The sequence below is a fragment of the Nicotiana sylvestris genome, chromosome 5, assembly GCF_000393655.2.
Source record: "Nicotiana sylvestris chromosome 5, ASM39365v2, whole genome shotgun sequence".
In the NCBI taxonomy this organism is placed as follows: domain Eukaryota; kingdom Viridiplantae; phylum Streptophyta; class Magnoliopsida; order Solanales; family Solanaceae; genus Nicotiana; species Nicotiana sylvestris.
Genome location: NC_091061.1, coordinates 169727637 through 169753802, shown reverse-complemented (window position 1 = coordinate 169753802; position 26166 = coordinate 169727637). Strand labels below are relative to the sequence as shown.

The 26166-nt window shown below is 36.8% G+C and overlaps 4 protein-coding genes across 5 annotated transcripts; 2 read left to right on the top strand and 2 right to left on the bottom strand.

The window, feature by feature from the left end:
* Positions 1-1401: 1401 nt before the first annotated feature.
* Positions 1402-10693, top strand: LOC104218290 (splicing factor U2AF-associated protein 2). 2 transcript variants are annotated; one of them, XM_009768745.2, is made up of 14 exons: positions 1402-1612; positions 3176-3277; positions 3591-3725; positions 3824-4014; positions 4282-4503; positions 4737-4829; positions 4953-4991; positions 5645-5734; positions 5836-5938; positions 6094-6174; positions 7991-8067; positions 8450-8530; positions 9674-9765; positions 10218-10693. In XM_009768745.2, exons 1-14 carry the CDS (start codon positions 1561-1563, stop codon positions 10342-10344), a joined length of 1485 nt encoding a protein of 494 aa, XP_009767047.1. In that variant the 5' UTR covers positions 1402-1560; the 3' UTR covers positions 10345-10693. The 2 variants fall into 2 exon arrangements, with proteins under 2 accessions (XP_009767047.1, XP_070001746.1); XM_070145645.1 differs by lacking the exon at positions 3176-3277 and having other exon boundaries at positions 1445-1612.
* Positions 10694-11605: 912 nt separating this feature from the next.
* Positions 11606-12459, top strand: LOC104218289 (uncharacterized). Its single transcript, XM_009768744.2, has one exon. It carries the CDS (start codon positions 11692-11694, stop codon positions 12259-12261), a length of 570 nt encoding a protein of 189 aa, XP_009767046.1. The 5' UTR covers positions 11606-11691; the 3' UTR covers positions 12262-12459.
* A 2013-nt stretch (positions 12460-14472) lies between these two features.
* Positions 14473-17839, bottom strand: LOC104218288 (stearoyl-[acyl-carrier-protein] 9-desaturase, chloroplastic-like). Its single transcript, XM_009768743.2, has 3 exons — positions 17569-17839; positions 15833-16337; positions 14473-15295 (listed from the first exon to the last, which is right to left on the bottom strand). Exons 1-3 carry the CDS (start codon positions 17691-17693, stop codon positions 14735-14737), a joined length of 1191 nt encoding a protein of 396 aa, XP_009767045.1. The 5' UTR covers positions 17694-17839; the 3' UTR covers positions 14473-14734.
* A 963-nt stretch (positions 17840-18802) lies between these two features.
* LOC104218287 (chromatin assembly factor 1 subunit FAS1) lies at positions 18803-25902 on the bottom strand. Its single transcript, XM_009768741.2, has 12 exons — positions 25289-25902; positions 24223-24322; positions 23316-23463; positions 23107-23230; positions 22524-22888; positions 22112-22432; positions 21361-21442; positions 21149-21286; positions 20464-20877; positions 20213-20350; positions 19571-19616; positions 18803-19370 (listed from the first exon to the last, which is right to left on the bottom strand). Exons 1-12 carry the CDS (start codon positions 25754-25756, stop codon positions 19210-19212), a joined length of 2505 nt encoding a protein of 834 aa, XP_009767043.1. The 5' UTR covers positions 25757-25902; the 3' UTR covers positions 18803-19209.
* Between the last annotated feature and the right edge of the window lie 264 nt (positions 25903-26166).

The window sequence follows — 26166 nt, the reverse complement described above, 5'->3', positions numbered from 1 at the left end:
TCGTATTGGGACGCGATGGATGAAATGGAGGCTCGCATTTGATATCTTGTGTGATAAAAATGTATCACAGATGCTTAAAAGTAAGTTCTATAGAGTGGTTGTTAGGCCGACTATATTAGATGAGGTAGAGTGTTCAGTCAAGAGTTTGCATGTCTATAAGTCGAAAGTAGCGAAAATGAGGATGCTGAGATAAATGTGTGGACATACTAGGAGAGATAACAGGACAAGGCGGAAGCGGACCCCGTGGTGGACAGTTTGAGCATGTAAAGAGGAGAGGTTCAGATGCCCTAGTGAGAATGTGTGCGATGTTTGCCTTGGTGGATTTGAGGAGAGGTAAAGGAAGGCCAAAAAAGTATTAGGTAAAGTTAATAAGGCATGCCATGGTACATCTGCAGCTTGCCGAGGACGTGGATCTTGATAAGAAGGTGTGGAAGTCGAAAACTAGGGTAAAAAGCTAGTAGGTAGTCGCACGCTTATCCTTTTCTTACATGTAGTATCAATTGTATTCTCTTACTTTCTTATAATTAGATCTTTACTAATGTCAGTTATTTCTTTTACTTTTATTTTGCTGATGTTGGCACTACCTTGTGTTTCGTCTTTTCCATGACTTTTTTACTACTATATTTCGTTTTAATAATGATGTGACTATGCTTTTCCTGAGCAGAGGGTCTATCGAAAACAATATCTCTATCTTCACAAGGTAGGGGTAACACTACATACACATTACCCTTCTCAAACTTCACTTATGAAATCACATTTATTGTTGTTATTGACGGTAATTTGTGTATCATATATTCTTTTGTAACATTATAATAAAACAATCGTGGTGGATTAGTGTAACAATTAACACTTCATGGTAGCATGTCTAAAAGCAATAGATGACCCTTTATTACTCACAGAAGTCCCAAATAACGTCCAAAGGTGAAATTTCCTTCAAATGCCCTTGTTATTCCCTCAACCAACAATCTTACTACAAACTCCATTTTTACTTCATTTTATACGTTTTCATCACCGTTTGAGTTTAAGTTAACAATGTTTTCATTGTACCACCAAGAATCTGGTGTGATAAATATGATTTCTTTCGTACTTAAACTAGAGGTTTCGGTGGGATCCCGAATAATGCAAAAAACAATTCTAATATAGAAAGCTTTCTCTTTTAATGGACCTTACACGATGTAAATTCAAATTATTCGAACTAATGATCCTGGATGCCAAATGTTTATACCAAAAAAAGTTTCATTTATTATGATTTTTAAAATAGTTTTAGATTTTTTCAGTAATATAATATTCAACTATATAATTTATTTTTGTGAAATTCCTTCATTCTTTTATTTTTAAAATGAAATGAAAATGAGTGTATTTAATTTGAATGAATTCCCAACTCCAAATCCATATTGCAATTGGCCCATAAAACCTATTCTGGACAATTCGCACCGGTTTAAAAGATCCGAACCGAATTTGCCCGTAACCTTTTTCTGCAATTGCTTCTCTGTATAGACGACGAAGAGGGCCTCAGCAGCACAAAGAAGAAACTTCTAGAAACTGAAACAAACAAATTCAATGGCATCAATTGATGCCTCTGAAAATCATCCTTCTCAACAGTATAACATTGGTTAGTTATAATTTTGAATTTTAAATTGCAGTTGCAGATATTGCTCTTCTGTTCATTAATAGTTAGGAGAACTTTGTTGTCCTCTTCAAATTCATCAATATTTTCGAAAATTATTGCTTTTTTTTTTTTAAAAGAAAGGTTATTAAATAAAAGCTACAAATATTGGAAGCAAGAACGTAGGTGGAAATATTGGTGGAGATTATGTTTAATATTACTATCTCGTCATAGAACAGGAGGATCAAGTATAGATATTCCTTTTAGGTTTTACTTTTTTTTTTAATTCTGTAACTGTACTGGAAAAAAATTCTGTAATTGTGAAATCCCCGAGGGCCAGTGACACGAAGCGCCGGCGCTTCTTAGAGGCGGAACCAGGATTTTAGAACGACCTCAAGTGCTAATAGCAGGGTTCTAAAGTTAATATTTGTACCTATTTTATAAATTTCTTTACATAAATACACTCATTGAACAAAAACTACTGGGTTCCGTCAAACCCGTAGCCCCAGAGCCCTCTATCTTTTTCCACTACTATTGATGCAGGAAGAAAACCACTATAAATAGGTATCTCTACGAGTAAGAATGAGTATATGATTAACTCAAATACATTGACTCGACAATAGTTGACCACGCAGGGAAGTGACTAATGAGGGGTAACTTAGCTTATGCCAGGTTGAAAGCTTCCTTTTACTTTAATTTAGGTTTCTCTCATTAAATTGGGTAATATATTAATTCACATAATATCTTGAATGATTGAGAAGAAGAAAAGGTTGTCACACAATCGCTTGAAAGATTCTTTTTTGGGGGGGATCCAACTAGTAGTAATTTCTATTAGGTTGTACATTTTATGTTTCCATACTGTGGCATCCTTGTAATACGAGACTTCTATCTGTAACAGGATTTGAACCTGTGACTTGCGCCTAATTCACACATCACAATTTCTTATTTCCTTTTAGATTTTACAATCTTTAACTTTTTATAACCGGGAAATTCCCGAGGCTACGTCTAAAACCTGGTGGATAATGGGCTTGTCCCTCTGCCTTTCTGCAGTTAAATATCAGTTTTTTGTCTGCTACATGGTTTGAACACGTTACGTGCGCCTAACTCACACATCTCAAGCTGGCTCTTACCACTGTCCCGCTTGGGAGCTTTCCTTAGGTTTTACAATCTCATGTGACTTGTGTTTCAATATTTTCAAGTTCTGAGTTTGCAAAGCAGTTGTTAATTTTTTTCAAGATGTCTGTTTTTTTGGCTGATGTTGCAACAAAAGTTACTTTACTTTATTAAGACTTCCAAACACAGTTTTTCGAATCTTTCGAAAATTTAGAAACTAGTTTTTGAGTTTTCATGATATGCTGGTTTCATGCTGCCTCTCCTGTTTTTTTGGGGGTGCGGGGGGTGGGGGGGTGGGGTGGGGTGGGGGGGTGGGGGGGGGTTCTTGGTGGTGAGGATGCATTATGTTTGGATTCTGGAAATATGCATACTAGGTACTTCATAGGGTAAAGAAGGAGAAGTTTGATTGTTACCTTAAAAAAAAGGTGAAGTTTGATCTTTGGATTTCTGTTGTAGGTGAAGGCAACAGTAGTTTATATACGACTTCTGGATTGGGTTGGTATGTGCTTGCACAAGACCAACAGCAGTTAGGCCCATATACGATACCTGAATTGCGTGGTGAGTTTCTAAAATTCCGCTGTTCAGTGAGTAGATGTAAAACATTTTACATTGCTCTCCTTGAATGACTTTTGATGGAGATGGACTGTAGTTTTCTTTGTTTAAATTGGAGGAATTCATCTTTGATAGCTTTCTTCTTTTGTATAGGTGTTCATTGAGTTCTGAATGCTTTATGCCTCTCCTTTTTTGCTGTCTTTGTTGCTTTTAGTTTTAAAAGTTTCAGGTGTAAACTATCAGCCTTTATCTTGAACAATTGTATTCATCTGTAGATGGTCTTAGGAGATTTTAAAGCTTGTTTACTTGACGTCGACAGAGCACTACTCTGCTGGATACCTACTGGAGAATACACTTGTATGGTCAGAAGGAAGGAGTGATTGGCAACCACTTTGCTCGATTCCTGGATTGCTAACTGATGTACCTGAGCAGAGCATTGATGGTACAAATTCAGGTGAAGGATTTGGTCGCTTAAGAAATGAACATGCAGAAATGTAATAACTTAATACTATGTCGCATTTGGCTGAAACACCTGTTACTTGTTTTCTGCAGTTCCTTTGACCTCTAATGATCCATTGGATGAGTATGAAAAGTTTCAAAAGGAAGTGAAAGAGGCGGAGGATGAGCAAGCAGTTGATGAGGAACAAAGACCTTCAACTCCTCCAGATGGTGAAGAGGAGTTCACTGATGATGATGGAACTAGGTACAAGTGGGATAAAGCTCTTAAAGTTTGGGTACCTCAGGTAGTATATTACTTCTAGCTGTCTTCTTTGTTCCTTCGCTCCTCAGAAATTTAGCTTTGTAACATAAAACAAGTTTGTGATCACATCTAAAACATAAGCTTTTTTTTGTTAATCTGATAATTATTGCTTGATGCTGCATTGCTATTATTATTCTTTATCATTCTTTCCAAAAAAAAAAGGAAGAAAGAGAACATCTTGTGACTTGTACTTCTGTACCTTTTCTCTGTTGTGCTTTGAAAGCTGTCTTGATAAAATGAGGTTCTATAGGAAGATCCAACCGAGAAAAATGAGTATGGTCTAGAAGATATGACTTACGCTGAAGAAGAGGAACTTTTTCCAACTTTGCCCGCTGACGATTCTTCTGGAAATGAGAACAAGAACATGGATAACATTGAAGCTGATAAGACTGCTAGAGATTCAGCTGAAACCACAGCGGCGACAGAAAATGGCAAGAGAAAACTGCCTGAAACAGATGATTCTGAAAAGAAGGTTACTCACTCTGTAACTTTTATTTTTCTCCAGGTCAAAGGCTACTCTGGCTTTTTGTTTCTTGGTTGTCTGGATTCAGGTCTCATTTGCTGTCTTCTTCTTTTGGGATAAAAAGATTGTAAACTATAATTGATTGCTTTTTCCTCTTAGATGAGCAGGCATTATTCCATGTGCAATCTCTTTTTTTTTTAAATACATATCATTCACACCTTTCTTTTCTACTGCCTGTGCAGGAAGCGAATAAACCTCCAGATAGCTGGTTCGAATTAAAAGTCAATACTCATGTCTATATTACAGGATTGCCAGAAGATGTCACTGTTGACGAGGTAGTTAGCAATTTTGTTACTGACCTAACTGAAGGAATCCTTTTGTTTGTTCCTGTATATCTCTGAGCAGCGCAGCATCCTTGGCTTCTTTATTATGCTACACTAATGTTGAGATCATTGCAGGTGGTTGAAGTCTTTTCAAAGTGCGGGATCATAAAGGAGGTGCGAAACTTCTGTTTTTACCTTATATATTCATGAAAATTTGATTCTGAAGATTGTTGTGGCCACATCTAGTCTATCAAGGTCATTTTAATTTATTTTCTGCTTAGGATATTACCTGTATTTTGGCAAAAGATGCATTGCAGGTTGTTTTCTTTTGTTACTTTGGCTTCACTTTCACTAGCCCAGAGACTCATTATGAATATGCAAATGAAGATTGTCTCATGATTGGTGATCAAACAATTCTCATTAACTAACTTATGGGCAAGCTCTCAAGGCCTAAAGACACCACAGAGTAATTTAATACGTCCCCAACTGATAACCCTGATATTTAGATGCTGAATTACTTTTAAACTTATTTCTCTTCCTTGGTTAGTTTGTTTTGCTTGGCTCACTTGACTGCTGTTTTTCTCCATAGACTATTTTAGTTATTGACATATTATATGTTTTAAATGGATCTGAATCCGTCTTATATGCACCATTATGGTGATTGTTGCACTGCACGACTTAAAGGAAAAGGCAATCTTCTTCAATAAGTTTATTTGGAGCTTTTTGGTTGTCAAATTGTGATCTTTTGACATTGGTTATAAGGTATTCAAAGTTTGGTCGCTACATAACAGTATACAATTTATGATGATCTATTATAAAAATTATAGGATCCAGAAACACAAAAGCCTCGAGTGAAGATTTATTTTGACAAAGAAACTGGAAGGAAGAAGGGCGATGCACTTGTTACATACCTTAAGGTAATGGTTCCTTTCTAAAGTACAAACCATGACTTTTGGAGTTCTTTATTGTAATTGTTATCCATGTTTTTTATCTTTATTGGGTAACCTTTGTGCATTAGGAACCTTCAGTTGATCTAGCCATTAAAATTTTGGATGGCGCACCTTTACGCCCAGGTGACAAAATCCCTATGACAGTTACACAAGCAAAGTTTGAGCAAAAAGGTAAATAGTCAGATGTTCTTTTGGTGCATTGCAAATTGTACTTGGTGATTAGTCTTGCTATTACATTAACCAAATAAAGCATCGGTCATCTTTGTATTTATAGTCACTTGAATGCCTTATTGTTTCCTTTGAATAAACCTTTATTGACTTCGCAGGGGAAAGGTTCATACCCAAGAATGTGGACAAGAAGAAGAAGAAGAAACTCCAAAAAGTTGAGCATAAGATGCTTGGCTGGGGTATGTCTTTTACCTGTCTTTTATTTATAAGCTGGTCTTATGCCACAATATTACCTTTCCAGGTTACTTTTGATTCAAAGAAACGGTTTGGTTATCGAGATCCTGAAATGCTCTTTTATTCATATGTTTGCATTACTGTTGCTGCAGTTTTCATATCTGTGTAAATGAATCTTCTTTCCATTCCAGTTTGCTCTGTGTGAGTTTTGGTTTTGATAAGTTTGGAATAAGTTAGCGACTGAAACCAGCATTTCAGTTTTGCAGCAGCTGAACTGACAATCATTTCTTATTTCTTAATTGGTTACACATATTGTTATCCAAAACGTCCATCATAACCTGTTTGGTTATAGTCCTCAATCAGTCCGGAAGTTTTTTAATTTGCATTATGTTGTGGCTCTTCTTGGATAGCGAACATGTTACTAACAGTTTGCTGCAGTAGCATCCTGTTCTATTTCTCTGTTGCATCCTAACTTGCCACTGGTTGCTCAATTAGCCTCTGGAAAGTGCATGATAGACTTACATAATCAGCACCCATGTCTTCTCATTATAGGTCATTGATTCCTCCTATCTCTACACCCTTAGCCTGAAATTTCCAGCCACCGAGTTCTATCACACATGCACCCTGACAAACTCCTTCCCGGATTAATCTTACATAATCAGCATCCTTGTCTTCTCATTCTAGGTCATTGTCTCCTCCTATCGCTACACCCTTAGCCTGAAATTTCCAGCGACCGAGTTTTATCGCACATGCACCCTGACAAACTCCTTCCCAGATAAATGCCTTTCCTACTCTTCATGTTTGTCCTTACATGCAGAGACAGTAAATCTGCACCTCAAGCAACCCCCTTATTTATTTCATTTGTCTTCAAATTCAGCTTCTCTCCTTCATCCTTGCGAGGTGCACTATTTGTCGGACCTCGCTCCATTCAGAAGACTGAATAGTCATGAATTCATGATCTTATGTTTTTGAGCTAATTCAAGCTTAAAGGTAAAAGAACAAAAACGTAAAGAGAGAAGGATCAGTTCTTGCCTTTACATCTGTATTTGTATATCAAAAGAGTGGTATAGAGCATCTTCTATCAGCTTATACATAGTAATCTTCTTTGCTGTGTGGGTGGCGCCGTGGGGGTGCCAATGGGGGTTATGCGAATAATTAGACACTGGCTTTGGAGTTAAAGATCATTGAGCTTTCAAGTCAGCTTCTTATTTGTACCTAGAATTTTTTCTGAGTATGGAAAATTATAAGTTGACTCTTGAGAGATATTAAAGTGTAGGCAGAATGAAGCTGATAAAAGGCATAGTGAATTTTGAAAGAAATTTTACTGTGAAGAAATGGACTTTGGTACTCAACCCCGAAAGCTAGGTCAAAAGGTGAAGATTGTCCAAGACCATATAAGGAGACCATAACTTGTATCCTCCACCAATGTGGGACAGTTAACACCTCCCCTCACACAAAAAACTGGACATATGGAGTGTGGACAACATAACATGGTGGGTAAACCAAGAATAGGAATGAGTTTGGCTCTGATACCATGTGAAGAAATGGACCTTGGGCCTAAATCCCAAAAGCTAGCTCAAGAGGTGAGGATTGCCTAAGACTGTACAAGGAGACAACAACTCATTTCCTCCACCAATGTGGACTCTTAACATTTATTGATCTTCTTTGTTGCTTCTCAGTTATTATTGATTCTTCTTCTATCTCTAATTTGAAACTCGGTTTATGCTAAGATATTATCAGTTAAATCAATGAATGGCTACAGCATATATTTTCCTTTTTTCCTTGTCCCCTCTTAATTTTCTTTATTACTGGTGGTATCAGGTGGTCGGGATGACGCAAAGATATTGGTCCCAGCTACTGTTTTGCTTCGCTACATGTTCACACCAGCTGAATTGCGGGTAATGTTTCTATGTGGATACTCATTTTCTGTAACCTTTCAATTTCGGTCTGACTGGAACAGTAAATTGTACTCAAAGTGTTAACAGATGAATTGCAGTTGCCAAATTGCCATACCTTTGTAAACTGTTGGCATATCAATGCTGATACTGGTAAACATAACATAGTAATAAGCAGTTGCAGCATATATTAATCACTATGAAGTGGAGGCATTTACTCTGAAGTTCCAGTTATTTTGTTCAGGAAGCTGTCTTGCTACTGTTTTTACCAACATGTAGTTTACTCTAGTTTTGCTACTAGTTGAATCCTTGAGTGTGAGATTTACCTATTAGTTATTGTTTCTGAGCCGCCGTTCAGCTAATGCACTTGAAATCTTGTCAATAGGAGGATGAGAATTTATGCTCCGAACTACAGCAGGACGTCCAAGAAGAGTGTTCAAAGTTTGGCCCAGTGGACTTAGTAAAGGTATTGCCTGTTCTGCGGTTTCTGGATTTTATAATATTGCTTATTTATGTTGTGATATATAAGCTATATGCTCTACTAGGAGATGAGTTATTGATGTGAGTTTGTCGACCAATATAGGGTGATATGTGCGCCTTCTGAGTTTGTTGAATTTCTAAATTATGTGGTTCTGTGCGAAGCTGTTTTGCTCTTTTCACCTGTCGGTAAAGTAGGAATTCTGGGCCTTCAAGATTATAAGTACCTTTTATAATCTTAGAACAACAATTTGCAGTAAAGATCAGAGTCGAAATGCTCATCTGTTCCATAAATTTGCCAGGATTGATTGCTTGCTTCTTGTTGCACTTCTACATTTGTGCAGTTGATTGAAGGTGGGCCTTGATGCTTCCTTGCATCTAGTACCCTCTACATAAGCAACTACTATGCTCCGAAGGAATAGTTACAGTGCATTGCCTGCTTGTTAAATGTTAAATTGGAATCTTTGTCAATGGATATATGCGTTTTAAATCCAGCCTAAGCTTCAGTTCTCCGAATAGCACATAAATAAGCACAACTGATTATTCTAAGCAGCTATTCAACGTAGAAATTGTCTCGTTGTGCATCTGTTCTTTTTCTGCTGATGTCTGGGACTTCTTCTATGGTCGTATTGCGCTATTTATACTGGAGATTTTTTGAGCGGTTACTCCTGCTTCGACACTCCCATTTCGAGTGGGTACAAATTGTGGTTGTTTATTTCCGCATGTAGTTTTTTGTACCTGCCAGTCTGCCGGTGACCGTGACTTCCTTCCCCTTTGTGGCATGTGGAACTCAAGGAGTTGAGGGATTTTATGTGGAGTGGTTTTCCTGTTTTCATACTCCTATCCTAAGAGTAGGAGTGGAAAGTTCAAATAGATTATTTACCAGAGTTAGACAAACAAATATTTGAGTAGTCATTTGAAATATGAGAAAATCATGGTTAGTTTACCACATAAAGATTAAGATCATAAAAACTAGTAAAAATTTGGTTAGTATCCTCGCAAAGTTTGCGATTTAGGGAAAGGAGTCAAAAAAATCAGGACAGAAAATGAAATATGTCTAACTAATGGATTGAAAAAGATATTGCAGTAGGATTCCGGTGGTTTTATCTCATTCATTGGCTTGCTTTTGCAGGTGTGCGAAAATCATCCACAAGGGGTTGTTTTGGTCAAATTTAAGGATAGGAGGGATGCACATAGGTGCATTGAGGCGATGAATGGACGCTGGTAAGTGATTGCATCTGAAACTTTTGTTATCTCATGCAGACTGTATTGTAGTTCTTTACCCGAGTCTTATTATTCCTTCTATTCTATTTATATGACACACTTCCCTTTTTAGTTTATTCCCAACCTTTCTATATTTTGGAACTCTTTAATTTTAAGTTTTTTGCGCTTAGTGTGATATATGCTCTTGCAGCCACAAAAATGTTTTAACACCACAAGTTCCAATTGCACTTTTGGTGTGTAGAGAGTCTTTCTTTCTTAAACTCTCCGCCAAATACACAACCATATAAAATGTAAGATGGAGTATAAACAAGCATGTAATATTGCTTATCTCGTGAAGTTGCTTTTCTGTATAGACAGCAGACTAATCAGCATCTCTGAGAGCTTGAACTTTGTTCCATTATTGTCCTTGTTTTTGTTTCCCTTATCTGATTTGTATTCGTTTATTGTAACAGGTTTGCTGGTCGGCAAATCCATGCTAGTGAGGATGATGGATCTGTTAACCATGCTTTAGTCCGAGATATAGATGAAGAAACTGATAGATTAGAGAAGTTTGGAGCTGAACTCGAAGCTGATTCATAGATGTGCTTCTCCATGTGGAAATAGTAGCAACACTTATTTTTGCTTGCTGTACAATCCATGCCTCTATGCACTCTTTGAATAGGAATTCGTTCTGAAGGATCCTGGCTATTGTATTTTGGCGGGTCTCTGAGATCTTGCAAAAAGATTTTCATGGATGTGATAGGAGTTGAGGTCGCCGCATGCCAACTATATTTGTAATTGCAAGTAATGGGTTATCTCCTAGTTTTCTCTGGAGTACATGTGACATGATCAATTGAAATGAGAGTAGAAATTTCTCTAGTGCTTGACTTTTGTTTTCAGAATGTGACTTGCTCTGTAATTATTGTAGCTGCAAAAATTTGTTCGCCGATCGCTCTTCTCTGTTTTTGTCGCTGAAACTCCTTGTAATTGTCGATTCTCTTTGTTCTCTCCCATTCCTCTCACCAGTATCAAAACTGGACTTGTCTGGTATACTTTTGCAAAGAAATGTACTACTGTTATGTTTAAATTGTGGAATTCTGGCAGGGTACTTGAAGTTACATGCTTATTTAGGGCTCGTTTGGTACGCGAGATAAGGTGTCATAAGGTAAGGATTATACCATCAACCAAACATGATATAAATTTAATCCCAGACATATCCCACCTTATCCCATCCAACTTGGGATTATTTTATCTCACCTCCAAGGTGGGATAAATTAGTCCAAGGATTATAATCTCTGGATAATTTAGTTCGCGTACCAAACGACTTCCACAGCACAACCTGTGTATGGGCAGGAGGATCTTGTGGATCACTTTCTTGGTTTGGCTATATGTATCCGGCATTCGAAATTAGTTTGCTTGACTAATTCGAATTTGTGCCGTGTAAATTCATTTTTAGTGAAAATGTTACCTACAAAGAGTTTATTCATTCTCGTGGTTCGAACTTGACGTTTCTACTTTAAGGTAAAGTGTTTTTAGCCAAGTGATAACATAATTTTCATACTGACTACTGAAAATTGGAAAGTACCCTCTCTTTTTTCATCTTATATGGTATTTTATCCTTTTTAATCAAACTCCAAAAGTAATGAATATAGGATATTTTGACTTTGAAAATGATTTCCCGTTGCTCCTCATCAGCTTAGCTGTAAGCCTGTAACACCTCAAACATTTTCTGTTTTTGTATTCTCTTTCCCACACAACGGTCATATTCCCATCAAAGTCACAAATATGACCGTTACACCCCCCCCCCCCTACCCAAACAAAAACCTCCCTTCTCCTCACCTTATATACCAAAACTCCCTTAATCTCAGTCCTCAGTTCACTTACAAAAACTTCATCTACAAAAAATAATCCTTTCTTGAACGTCATCTCTATAATCGAAAAAGGAAAATGGGCTTCACTAGTTATGCAGAAATATCTGAATCCCTTTATCGTACTCGCAAATTCTTCCTTATATGCAACTACATTCTTCTTGGAGCAGCTTCCAGCTGCATCTTCTTGACCCTTTCTCTTCGTCTTATCCCTTCGCTCTGCGGATTTTTTCTCATTCTTCTCCACATTTTCACAATTGGGGGCGCAGTCTTTGGCTGCGCAGCCGTTTCCACTTCCTCAGGAACTGGAAAATGGTATGGACCCCACATGGTTTCAACTGTTTTAACTGCCATTTTACAGGGGTCTGTTTTTGTGCTGATTTTTACAAGAACGGGTGATTTTCTTGGAAAGTTGAAGTCTTATGTTAGGGAAGAAGATGGTGAGATGATTTTGAGATTGGGTGGTGGATTGTGTGCTTTGATATTTTGCTTTGAGTGGGTTGTGCTTACACTTGCATTTTTCTTGAAATATTATTCTTATGTGGAAGGTGATGGTAATGTTGTTGGTGGATCAATTGCTATGAAAAGAAGTGCTAAGGTTCAAGATGAAGAAGATATCAAGAATTGGCCATGGCCTTTTCAAGTCTAAGTAGTAATATAAATTGGTCTTTTCTTTTGTGGGGGGGGGGGGGGTAAAGCTATTATATCATAGCTTAAATTATTTGTTTATTTGGGGTTTCTTCTTTTGTTTTGTTTGTTTGAGTTGTGTTCTTTGATGGTTCATCATATACATATGAGTATGTTATTTTGTAATGAGGAAATTGGAAATGCAATTGTTTTTTTGCTATTATCTTCTATACTATTTTACTTTATGGTTGATTTGGGAGTCAATATTTTCACAGGTGAAAAGATAAAAATCACACAAAAAAATGTTGTAGTAATATTGAATTGTTAATTGTTACTTAGTAATCCCAACCAGCAACAAAAATTTTGACTCGTGTAAAAAGAAATTCTCTGACAAATCTGTCTAGAAATGACCCTTGCTCTATTTTCTAATTTTTTGTCAAATTAGTTTGGAACCCTCCTATAATTAGACTTGTGCCACTAGGATGGCAAGTAAAATTTTCCTAGGCAAACTCTATACACCATATGAATTGCTTTTAGCTGAAGTTGGACTCTTGTGCCAATAAATTAAATATGCTTCAAAAATAGCTACTGTGAGCCCATGGATGTCGCTAAGAGTCACGAATACATGATGTGTGAGTTAGGCACACGTTACAATAAACTCTATCGCAAGCTTGAAATTTGTCTAAAAATGACCCTTGCTCTATTTTCTAATTTTTTGTCAAATTAGTTTGGACCTCCTATAATTAGGCTTGTGCCACTAGGATGGCAAGTAGAATTTTCCTAGGAAAACTCTATACATCATATGAATTGCTTTTAGCTGAAGTTGGACTCTTGTGCCAATAAATTAATATGCTTGTGAGCCCATGGATGTCGCTAAGAGTCACGAATACATGATGTGTGAGTTAGGCACACGTTACAATAAACTCTATCACAAGCTTGAAATCTGTCTAGAAATGACCCTTGCTCTATTTTCTAATTTTTTGTCAAATTAGTTTGGACCTCCTATAATTAGACTTGTGCCACTAGGATGGCAAGTAGAATTTTCCTAGGCAAACTCTATACACCACATGAATTGCTTTTAGCTGAAGTTGGACTCTTGTGCCAATAAATTAATATGCTTCAAAAATAGCTACTGTGAGCCCATGGATGTCGCTAAGAGTCACGAATACATGATGTGTAAGTTAGGCACACGTTACAATGAACTCTATCGCAAGCTTGAAATCTGTCTAGAAATGACCCTTGCTCTATTTTCTAATTTTTTGTCAAATTAGTTTGGACCTCCTATAATTAGACTTGTGCCACTAGGATGGCAAGTAGAATTTTCCTAGGCAAACTCTATACACCATATGAATTGCTTTTAGCTGAAGTTGGACTCTTGTGCCAATAAATTAATATGCTTCAAAAATAGCTACTGTGAGCCCATGGATGTCGCTAAGAGTCACGAATACATGATGTGTGAGTTAGGCACACGTTACAATAAACTCTATCGCAAGCTTGAAATCTGTCTAGAAATGACCTTTGCTCTATTTTCTAATTTTTTGTCAAATTAGTTTGGACCTCCTATAATTAGACTTGTGCCACTAGGATGGCAAGTAGAATTTTCCTAGGCAAACTCTATACACCACATGAATTGCTTTTAGCTGAAGTTGGACTCTTGTGTCAATAAATTAATATGCTTCAAAAATAGCTACTGTGAGCCCATGGATGTCGCTAAGAGTCACGAATACATGATGTGTGAGTTAGGCACACGTTACAATAAACTCTATCGCAAGCTTGAAATCTGTCTAGAAATGACCCTTGCTCTATTTTCTAATTTTTTGTCAAATTAGTTTGGACCTCCTATAATTAGACTTGTGCCACTAGGATGGCAAGTAGAATTTTCCTAGGCAAACTCTATACACCACATGAATTGCTTTTAGCTGAAGTTGGACTCTTGTGCCAATAAATTAATATGCTTCAAAAATACCTACTGTGAGCCCATGGATGTCGCTAAGAGTCACGAATACATGATGTGTGAGTTAGGCACACGTTACAATGAACTCTATCGCAAGCTTGATATTCAAGTAGAGAAGGATAGATCTAGCGGATGTGTGAGAGTTAGGCTCACAACACTAGAATATGATATGTGAGTTAGGCGCATCACGTATATGAACTCTGCCGCATAATTAATATTTAAGTGTAGAATGATAGAAAGGCAACACATTATCCACCGAGTTTCATGCTCCGAGCAAAATTTATCATCAAATATTCTTATATATGCCCACATAACATTTGATTTATCAATCTATCAAGTCATAACCAATACATAATAAAGGGGTATCTTATGCTGAAAATTGAAAAGGGGAAAGTAAATAAAAAGCAAAAGAAAAACCAAGACTCTACTTGAGTAGCTTTGACTCCATTGCATTTCCTAAACAAAGGATGACAGATTACAGATTTTATAACATACCCTCAAATTACTTAACATTTCTATGTTACCTTCCAACACAATGCATTCATATCTTAATCTCTTTGTCAAAAATCCAGCTGAAAGGAACAGGACTCCACTGCTTCGCCCTTGCTTGTGCTCTCTCCTCCAACTTCCTAATTCGCGGAGCCAATCCACATACGTAATCTTGTGCTTTGCGTCCTTCACTAGAAAGACCGGTCAGCTTTTCCACTTCCCATCTCGCCACCAGAAATTCCAGAATATCAGCATAGTCCTTGGCTGTGTATACGCCAATCCGTTGAGCTACAGCAGAGAAGTGTTCGAAGAGGTTCTCGTCCCTACCATCATACATTAGATGAGCTGGCATTGAGATTTTCTTCTTCATCATGTCACCAATAGCCAATATGGCGCCATCTGGATCAACCTCAAGTAGCTTCTCAACGATTTTGGTATATGCAGTTTCATGGCGCTTCTCGTCTGCAGCAATTGTACCACATATTTGCGCTAGCTTCGTATCGCCATGCTCCTTGGCGAGCCGAGCTGTGTTTCCATGTGAAACAAAGGTAGCCCTTTCTTGAAAAGAAGTGTAGATAAAACCCAGATATGGGTTGTTTTCCGTGCGAGGATCCTGGAAATATAAGAGTGTAGTAAAGTGCATGAAGTACGAACCGAATTAACAATAACAACAATAATAACCCAGTGTAATCTCACAAGTAGAGTCTAGTAGGGTAGCGTGTACGCAGCCTTACCCCTACCTTGCGATGTGAAGGTAGAGAGGCGGTTTCCGATAGACCTCTAGCGGGATCCAGGTCTATGGAAGGGTCGGACCAGAAGAGTCTATTGTATGCAGTCTTACCCTACATTTCTGTAAGACACTGTTTCCACGGATCGAACTCGTAACCTCCTGATCACATGGTGCAACAACTTTACCAGTTACGCCAAGACTCCCCTTCCACAAATTCAATATCAACATTTCTATTTATAGAGAGTGAAAGTTAGAAACATGTACCTCAAGAAACCTGTTTTTTAAATGATGTTTATGATTAAACACCACATGAAAACTTTGGTATTTAATCCTGTAAACTTTTACTAACATATTTTCATCCTCATTTTGAAACTTAAATTGTTGTTTATATGATAGCGTAAGTTCAGGTAACAATCTTACCATTCCTGAACCAATCAGGTACTGAACAGTCGTTTCAATTTGCTTCATATCAACTCTTCCAGAAAGATAAAGATATTTGTTGAGAAGATCACCGTGTCTATTTTCCTCGGCTGTCCACGCCCGAGTCCAAATAGCCCACGAAGTTAGGCTCGCGCCAGTTTCATCACGAACGCCATCCAACGTGTTTATCATGGTCTGATAAGTTGGAAGCGCCTCCTCTGTGATCATATCCCCGACTAATACAACAAAGTAGTCGTCAGGAATTTCCTTACACCTTTCCCTTAGTTCCTTGACCTGCTCGTCGAATCCCTCAGAGGCGGGATCAGGAAGAAAATCACTTGGCTGCCAACATTTCTCAACAGGCTTTAGGTGAACCAAGATATTCTTTTCAGCCCAATCGTTCAGAGAGTCAAAGATTTCGCGCTTTTCTGGTGGCATGGAATGGGTTACTTGAACATGCACCTCTCGTGGAGGAGTGAACGGTTTCTTCACATTTCGAACTTCCCTACAATTAGTAGAAGCAGACTTAGGGTTAAAAACAAATCAATTTCAAGACCTCATAAGCTATTTAAAAAAAAGGGCTGCCCGGTTCACTAAGTTACCGCTATGCGCGGAGTCTGGGAAAGACCGGACCACAAGGGTCTATTGTACGCAGCCTTGCCCTGCATTTCTGCAAGAGGTTGTTTCCACAGCTCGAACCCGTGACCTCCTTGTCATATGGAGGCAACTTTACCGGTTACGCCAAGTGGCATACTACTAAAGCAATGCTCAAGTTAGCTTTTAACAACTGAAATAGTACATGAGATATAAGTGACAGTCAATTCCATAACAACTAAAACACAAAGCACCATGGTCAGACCCAATTTTCAACTACACTTGGTGAAATTTACAATTCTTGAAAAAGGGAAGGAACACCCCCCCCCCCCACACACACACACACACAAAAAAAAAAAACTACTACCAAGAAAGATTTTCCTGTGTGTGTGCACGCGCGTGTATTGACTCAGTTAAAATCAACAAAATCTAAAGCATGACTAAGCTTAAGGAACCAAAAAATTACAAAAAATAATTATTGGAGTTATTTAAAACAAACATAGGATATAGAAAAATTCACACATACATATATACAAAAATCAAAACCACATTAGATTTCATTGTTATCACAACATGCACTGCCTATTAAAAATACATATTAAAGGCAACAAAATGAAATCTTTGAGTTGATTAATAAATTTCAAGAAATCAACCAGGCCATGAATGCCATGCAACAAACAAAGCAATTACGCATAAAAAAGTAAAACAGGTCACGATTTTCCAATTCTGAAAAGGTGAATTTTTAATTAAACTTTTTCTTAAAAAGACCTTCCTTAACATCCATCACCATACCTGATGAAATAACCGAGGTGTATGCAAACTGGCCCGAACACAACACCGTCACGAGAAAAAAAATTACAATCATAAACACACAAAAAAATATGCGATGTGATTTTCATTATTTAATCATTTTCAATAATTGATAACCAAAATATTTCCATGATAAAGAACATTTCAATTTCCTTCATATGAAATGCACCCAATGTAGCTAAAAATCAAGTCATAAACACTAATTCTTGAAACAAACAAAAAAAAAACATAAATAAAAAAAAAATGACCCCACTTCCCAAAAACCATATTTTGAGACACCCATTTGCTTAAAAATTAAAAAAAATAAAAATAAAAATAAAAATAAAACTCACACAGAAGGTTGATGATGATGAAGTGTTGAAGCCATGAAAACTCTATGATGAGATCTGAGTGAAGAAGCATTATGAAAAGGTTGCATTTGGGATTGAAAAGCTGCTGCATTGAGTTTCAGTGCCATTTCAAGAAATTCACCTCGTTTATTTCGCCTGTTTTTTTACGTCCGTGATCAGTTCTATACACTTTGTATGCAGGAGAAAGAAGTGAAAGGTGGAGAGAGACAAACGGATCATATCATATATATAAGGCTTTGTAAGTTAAGAAAATGCCAAGTGGAAATGATGAAATTTTAATTTAATGTTTTTTTTTCTTTTTCTACAAACTGGGAGTCTTTAATAACTATGGGCGTATGAGTTTTAACTAATAACCATGGGCGTGTTAGATTCTGTATTACATTAGATTTTAGGTGGTATTGGTAGAGAAATTTTCTTTCATTTGTCGTTATAAGTTTCACCGTCTTAGTTTTCTGTTGGTAGTAGATTTTTATGACTAATCACTTTATTGTCTTGTTATTTTATTCTACTTTTATATGACTTTTTGATATTGTCCATTCTTGCCTATATTTTTATGAACAAGGTAGGGGTAAAGTCCGCATACACACTACCCTCCCCTGACCCCTTGATGTAGGATAATACTATGTATGTTGTTGTTGCCGCCGTTATTGTGCAATAACCATTACGCTTCAATCTCAAGTTAGGAAACGGTTATTATGTTTTTTAGTAACTAAAATATATCCGTTTACAAGTTTGTGCAACAACTATAACACCTTAATCTCAAACAAAGAAAACTATTACATCTTAATCTCAAACAAAGAGGAATATCGAAGGCTACGCCGCTTTTTCCTCAAACGTTTGCCAATCCAAAGAGGTAAATGGAAGTAGTCCTCTAGATTAGCATAATTTTAAATTGTACAACAATTTTGTATTAATAATTCATATAATTACGCTAATGCCTAATTTTCTCTGGAACTGAAACCAAATTGTTGTTGTTCTACTATAATTTAGTTTCAAAAGCCAATCGAATTGACCCTTTGACAGATGAAATATGACAAATTGAGAAACTAAAGGTTAAAAGTAACAAAGGGGACTTTAGTTATGGTGCTCAAACTGTTTACACAACTTAAGGCACGTAGGAGCATATATCATTTCTCAACCCAAATACAAAATTAGTACGAGGGGAAAGTACGAAATTGCTAAAATAAAGCATCAAAACTTAAAACATAAAGAGCTGTATATATCAATTCAGATTATTAAATTGATAAACAGAAATCACAATCAAAACAGGATACAAATAAAGGAAAATGTAACATAGGAATACTAGATGTTATATACATACCATAAATTCAAGAACACATAAAGAACATGCAGATGCAAATGCAAATAGACATCATTTTACTCTGCTATTTGATTTAATTTTTTCAGATTTGGGCTTGAAGTTTGAAAATTTTGCACTATCTCTACGTGAGAAGCACAAGGGATCTAAGTTATTAAGGGCAATACTGACGACTAATTCATGCACAGCTCTTACAAGATCAGATTCTAAAAGTAACAACCTCTAAGCTGGCATCTATTATATTTGAAGAGGGTCCCAAAAAATAAGGACCCGAAGCGCCCAAAAGGATTTAACAGAGTATATTTTCATTCATGTTTGTATGTGCAGTCTTGCTGTGGCTGGATAGAAACTGAAGTTTTCTGGCATGCTTGCGGGGATGTCTCGTGCAGATTGATGGTCTTTCCAGAAGGTGGCAAACATCTCTTGGAAAAGAATGTAGCAATGCTCTTTGTCCTGCTGCTCTTTTCTGTCAATCATCAAAACTAACAACTTTACAATAAGGAAGAAAAAGCTAAACAGAGATGCTACCTTACACTCTTAACAGTGAATGTAGAAAGTAGAAGCAGAATTTTTATGTCTTCAATTTTAGGCCTAAAACTTTAAATGTTTAGTCAAAAAGGAAAAGAGAAAAGGTTTAGTGCGCAATAGCACATGAAAGGCTCATACCTGGTGATATTGATAGCCCAAGCTTCACAAGAACATCCTTCTTAACCTGCAAAACCCGGAGGAATGCAGCATCAGTTAACTGCAGTATATTTTCAGCAACCTAGGATAGAAAACTGACAAAGAGCAAACCAGATTTCATATTTGCAAGGATCAAAACCTCAGTGGATCGGAGCAATAACCCACAACCAACAAGAAAAATTGATGTCAAGAGAAAGTAACATGAATATGTTGAATAGACAATTCAGACTAATAAATCAGATAAGACTATTAAGTTGGTATTAGCAAATTATTCCACTGCTTTAAAAAAGCAAACTGACTAATGTTGACGAGGCACAACACAAATAAAACTAGAATAGCATGAAAGAGAATTTTGATTTAGCTATGCGACTAGAATGTTGTATTAGCTTTAACATAAACTCATGGATCATACTGCTTCTCCAGTCTATCTTCAACAGCAAGAAATACTATCATCTGGCACATGATATTGGATTTGATTCTTTATGGATTATCCTATACATTGGACATCTTTTGCCAACTCTTACCACCTTCAGATTGCAGAGGTCGTTTTAATGTAAAGAAAACTTTATTCTCAAAACTTATTGACAGTAACCCAGACAGAGAAAAGAGATATGTCAGAAATACCTGCCATCGACCATCAATGAATTCTGATATCTCCCGCACCTTGTTTTTCAGTTGGGACTTCCCAATACTTGGGAATTTAAGTTGTAGAGACTCCACCACTTTATTTATACCATGTGAGCATGACTGAATAACAGATACCTGGAAGAGAAAAATTAAAAACTTCTGTGAGCAAGAAATCTGCTTTGGGTTGGCAACAGAAACCAATTCCCAAAAAGAAAGGAAAATATTGATAAAAGAGAGATCAAACTTACAACTTGATGTAAATCTGAGTCTGCTAGAACAGCTGAAGATGCTATTTGTGAGGTAGTTGCCTTGGTACCTGACGGGGAAGCCTCAAGACCACCCTCAACAACATCGTTACAAGTGGATATTGGTATAGATGAATGACCAGGAAAGGAACAGATGGCCAATGCCCCCAGACACATTTGTTCAACTTTCTCATTACCAGTCAGCTCTTCAGCCAATAACAATGGAGCTTTCTCACGCATAAGATTCAATATAATCAATGGCTTGTTTTTCCTTAGAGCCTGTTCAGTCAAATTGTGAAGATATTTCTGCTGCCGAAGCAGCATAACAAACTCTTCAGCCTGCACTTCCTGTGCAGAACTGGACAGAATTTTAGGCCCTTCTTCATCATGAGATTCCACTTTGTCAACGTGTACACCCTGCATAACAAAAGGTGAACAAGTTCAAAAGGACTCTCATAAAAGAAACATTAGGCTTTCATGAGATTCATCACATTATCACCAGGGCTAAGATTTCTACATTCAGCTATTGCATGCTCTACAACACAATCTTGGCAAATCATGCAAAGCACAAGCTCGTTAACCAAGGAAATAAAATGGTCTGTGTTGCACAATGTATTAACATAATGCTTGGGCACTTTGTATGCAGTATTTTCCATATGAAAAAAGTGGGTATTGAAGACTGCCGTACCTCTTCATCTGAGAGATAACCATCTGGCACAAAAAACCCATCTTCACTTTCATCTTCCTCTTCACCTCTTGAACATTCTTCCTCCAAACATTCATTATCATCTTTGTCACAATCTGACAGACTTTCACCAGGTTCCTCCTATTTAATCAATTGTCAGTCATCGCACCATACTTTACAGACATTAAACTTAGCAAAAATAATCAGACAAATACCTCTTCCCATTCCTCATCACTATCAACCTCATAATCTAAGTCTGGATCCACTGCAAAGGGATGACGTGCTCCAACAACTTGGCTGATGAGGAAAGTCATAATATCAGTAAGGAGAAAAAGGAAAAGAAAAAACACCTACTGTCATTCATAAAATCATAGTAACTCTCAGAATATAGATAAAAGAACAGTACACATGTCACAACTTACTATGGAACTTGAATTTATTTAGATCGCATCAAAATATCTGAAACCAATGCCATCTCCAAAAACAAAATACTCATTTCAATACTACACAAGAAACTTTCATATAGGGAAAGTTGTGATACCACTATTGCGTATCACTATATCAGAACTAGAAAGTTCATCCAAAAATGTTTCATTACAATTGCCAGAAAATAATTAGCAATGAGAGCAAGTTCAGAAAGACAAACTTCTAATAGTAGTTTCAACATTCAAAAGAAGCCCCTAGAATACTCTAATTTCTGCCAGAAATACATAGAGGGAATTGCTGCAGGTTAACTTCTCATGCACCAAAACCTTTATGTGTTTGTAAGGAAGTCAAAACAATCAACTAAGTCGTGGTCCAAGGTACTGTAAATGATAATAGTTCAGAAAATGCCCCAACACATTATAAACAAGACAAATATTTGAGTTTTAAACAGAAACTTGTTTCTGAAGTAAAAATGGTACTTAACCTCCAGCCTATAATAAAATTTAGAGCATGTAACACATGAATCACAACATAGCTCACCTTTTCTTCGGCCAAACACCATAAAATGCAGGCCTATGACACTTATCAAACTGCAATAATTGTTTCCTCGATAAGCCCTTCTGGCGACAAGGAACAGTATTGATCTCACCAGCACTATATGATGTGTTATTACTGGTAGAGTCAACCCATCCATCAGCTAGTTTCTCTGTATTATCTTCATCATCACAAATGAGTCCTCTACTGGCTGTTAGCTTTAGTTCCTTGACTATATCACTCTTGGGCTTTTGACGGATTCCCCAATGAACTCTTCTTTTTGAATGAATTGAACGACCTAAGCAATTCCATGCAGTTAAGTGTGACCTGCAAAGTAAATCCAAGCAACAATTTATATATACCAAAAAACAAGACAGCACTGCATTAAACTGAAAGGATAAAAGGAAAAAGAACTAACTTCCACAAATCATCAGCATTAAAGTCATTATTTTGTGAAATGACGGAGTCCATTGACAGGGTAACAGATTCTGGCATCTTTTCACACTTGCTAGGGGCAACATCTGAAGCTGGCTCATCTAAGGACTGGCCATTCTGGGAAGAAGAATTAGTTTTGCTTCTTTTAAGAAAGCGCTCCATCATTGAAGCTTGCTTTTGTAAAGTAAGTTGCTTTTTAACTTCAGCTTCTTCCTTTTCCTTGCGACGTCGATCTTTTTCAGCTTCTTCTTGTTCTCTCATCATCTGCTTTTTCAGTTTAGATTCTTCTTTCTCAAACTTCTTTTCCTCTTTTTCTGCTTCACTTTGTAGTCGTTTTAGTTCTTTTTCCTGCACAGAGAGATTTCGTCATAAAAAGGATCAATGGGGAACTTATTCTAAAGGCATATGCAGTATAGCAAACATAGCCCGTAAGACTTGATATGCTTGTTTTATTCAACAATACTGCACTAATAGTTTTGTGCATTGTATCAAACCAATAACAGCACACTGTTGAAGATATGCCTGCAGCAATGAGTATAATCAACAGGTTGAAGAAAATGACTCACACTCTTCAACTTTTCCTTCTGAGCTTCGCGCTCCGTCCTTTTCTTCTCTTTTTCAGCTTCTCGTTTGTTTCTCTCTAACTGCTTGATCAAAAGCTTCTCCTCACGTTTCACCGACTTCTCAGCCCTTTATCAATCAAGAGAATTGAGTAAACAATTGGAAAGAGGAGAGATAGAAAAATGATACTAGAGAAGAGACAGATATCACATACGTTTCAGCACCATTTTTCTGTTCCATGCTTGCCACTAACAAGCGGATATCTGCTTCATTTAGTAATTTGCCAAGTTTTTCGGAAGCCTTTATCTGTTCTTGGGTGCAGTTTTGATCAGCTTCCAACTTTTCTAGTGCAGTCAACAATGCTGTAATAAATGACAAACACAAATACTTCAGCATATCAAGACTCTCAGCTCATTGAGAGATGAACCGAACAGATTGTCAACTTGTTCATGCTTTTTCAAGAATTACAAAGCAAACCAACCACCAAATTTTTCCATAGAGGAAGCAAAATGAACGGAAATCATTAGACAAAAAGATCTTAAAGGAATTTCCTTGAATGAATTAAAGGATTAACGATATGTGTTCTGATTCACGTGATATCAAGGGTAAGAATCATGGAGTCTCCCAATAGAAAACCAAATATCTGATCAGGTTTCTAAATCATCCACATTCGGTATATGTATTTTGTGGCTACACAAATGGAAACAGTCAGCCTCAGTGAAAACCTGACAGAGTATATCCAGAATACAAGCAAATCAACGCAGTACCACAAATTATGCCATAAATGAATATTTTGAGACTGCAGGTAGCAGATTAACCCAAACCAAAGCATCACATTAGTACTGAAACTCCCTCCCTCTCTTAGGTTTAGGGGCTGATAGAATTATGAGGACATTGTGGGCAAAAGCAGTCATTTTTAGATATAATGTTTTCTTGTAACAAGAAAACTCTTAACACGAAACTCTTGAACCACCAAGAAAATGCAAGTTTTTCAGAGTGCTCAACTTCCAGCGATGAAGAGTACCATCTTTTTAGATTTTTCCAGATACTAATGTTCTTCAATAGAATGCCTTCTTCACCAAAGACAAATTGACATGCACAGTTATTAGCATTTAACTCACCTGAGACAGCAGTAATCCTCTCATGGATTTTTTTCCGACAAGTCCGGCGAATCTTCAAAGTAGCCCGTATTGATTTTGGCAACAATTTAAGGTCTCTTGTCTATAAAATAAAGGAAGAATTGCGTTGGCGTTAGCATGATATTTAGACTACCTTGTAGATTGAAATGGACAAAAGAAAACAAACTGTATCATGAACACGTAAAAAGAAACAAATTATGGGCAGAGTTGTTGTATATGGGTTTCCGCTTTCTGGAATCAAATGCATTCTTTAAAGTTGCATGCAAAAAGTCAACCACCCAATTGAAAAGTTGAAGCATGTAAAATATTGAGTAACCAGCATAACTATGCAAGATTACTAAAAAAATTCCAAATCAACATTAAATCAAATCGAGGAATAGCTCATAAGAGCCGAGCAGATATACTATTGAAACAAGTCACTCAATTTAACACATCAAGAACAATTCGGATGCAATCTAAACATTAGATACCCCGATCAACATTAATAATCCGCAATTTAATAATGATATCAACATTAATAATCCGTAATTTAATAATGTAAATCAAACATTTTAGATACACCGATCAACATTAATAATCCGCAAAATAATAATGTAAAACAATCATTTGCACCATTTATTTAATAATCCTAATAATTACGACGATCAAACGCTCACATGCCCAAAAAAATATAGCATCACATTCTTTTAAAAGCAATAAACTAGGAAAATGAAGCTTCTCTGGTAAAAGAAGTAATTTAAGTGAAATTATAATATTGGTAGAAGAATCAATTGCCAATTTCAATATGGATTTAAGTTATACGCACTAACAATCTAATGAATCTTTTGCACAATCAGCCTAATTTAACTTGCTATGACAAGTTACTTACCATTTATTATGAATTACCAATCAATAACTGTGAAACAAAATTATCTACAGTAAGGCACTTGATTGTGTAAATACATTTTACACTGTAAATGCACAAAACTTAAACTCCAAAAAGGATACTCATAAAGACCTAAAATCAATTGTAGATAACATTGAAAACAATAATTTTGAAAATGCTCACCTCCCAACACCAAAGTGCAGACTCAGATTCATCCTCCAAAACATCAGTATCCGCATTCGGCATTCCGTAAAACATCCTCTGCCCAATCAAAATCACAGCACTTTTCACAGTAACCTTACTACTGCTATTACCCTCAACATCCCTAATTTTCTCAAAAATCAAATCCACTAATTTCGATAGCGAGAGTTTACTTTCCTCTAACATGCAAGCAATCATAGAGTTCAACGTTAATCCTTTCGTAACATTTTCAACTTCCACTACTTTCTTCTCCAGTACTTCATTATAATACTTTAACAAACCTTTCATTTCCTCTTTTAATGCCTCGATTTTAGCGACTTTCTCTTCAGGACTGTTCATTACCAAACTAGACCTCTTTCTCTTCAGATTCTTCTTCACGAGTCCATTGCTATGATCTGAACCGTTCATTTTTACTTCATCCACACCGTCCATTACCATCGGCTCCGACATTGCTCCGATTCAAGTGAAAAACGCGAAGATTCTAGAAGAAGATTCAATCGAAACCCTAAGAATGAGAATTGAGGAGACAAGGAATAGTGGGAGGGAAATGAAAAATGAGAAGAGAGTGCGCTTTGTGTTGGGGGGACAGAGAAGAGTGCCGCGTGTTGTGTTTGTTTTTGTAGAATTTAAAATTGTGTGAAAAATTGAGATGTATTTTATTTCCCGCCTATTGGTGGGAAAAACTTGCGGGGACTTTTGAGTTTTCGCGCCGATTGGGAAAAATGGAATATTGTACCGACATCCAAACAAATCGTTAGTGACCTGGCAACTTAAAATACACCTAGTAGGCACTTTCATACATCATATAATTATTTAGTTAGTATTTTAATTTTAAAGACTCTCCTCAGCTTTGGTCTCCT

Excerpts from the sequence above, each read along its gene's own strand:
- LOC104218290 (XM_009768745.2), top strand. The coding sequence starts at position 1,561 with ATGGCATCAATTGATGCCTCTGAAAATCATCCTTCTCAACAGTATAAC. Across the intron at positions 4,015-4,281 it reads TTAAAGTTTGGGTACCTCAG|GAAGATCCAACCGAGAAAAA; the intron begins GTAGTATATTAC and ends GAGGTTCTATAG. Across the intron at positions 5,939-6,093 it reads AGCAAAGTTTGAGCAAAAAG|GGGAAAGGTTCATACCCAAG; the intron begins GTAAATAGTCAG and ends TTGACTTCGCAG.
- LOC104218287 (XM_009768741.2), bottom strand. The coding sequence starts at position 25,756 with ATGTCGGAGCCGATGGTAATGGACGGTGTGGATGAAGTAAAAATGAAC. Across the intron at positions 24,323-25,288 it reads CTGCACTTTGGTGTTGGGAG|ACAAGAGACCTTAAATTGTT; the intron begins GTGAGCATTTTC and ends TTTATTTTATAG. Across the intron at positions 22,433-22,523 it reads AATGCTGATGATTTGTGGAA|GTCACACTTAACTGCATGGA; the intron begins GTTAGTTCTTTT and ends TTTACTTTGCAG.
- LOC104218289 (XM_009768744.2), top strand. The coding sequence starts at position 11,692 with ATGGGCTTCACTAGTTATGCAGAAATATCTGAATCCCTTTATCGTACT.
- LOC104218288 (XM_009768743.2), bottom strand. The coding sequence starts at position 17,693 with ATGGCACTGAAACTCAATGCAGCAGCTTTTCAATCCCAAATGCAACCT. Across the intron at positions 16,338-17,568 it reads CATCATCATCAACCTTCTGT|GGAAGTTCGAAATGTGAAGA; the intron begins GTGAGTTTTATT and ends TACTAATTGTAG. Across the intron at positions 15,296-15,832 it reads ACCTGATTGGTTCAGGAATG|GATCCTCGCACGGAAAACAA; the intron begins GTAAGATTGTTA and ends TTATATTTCCAG.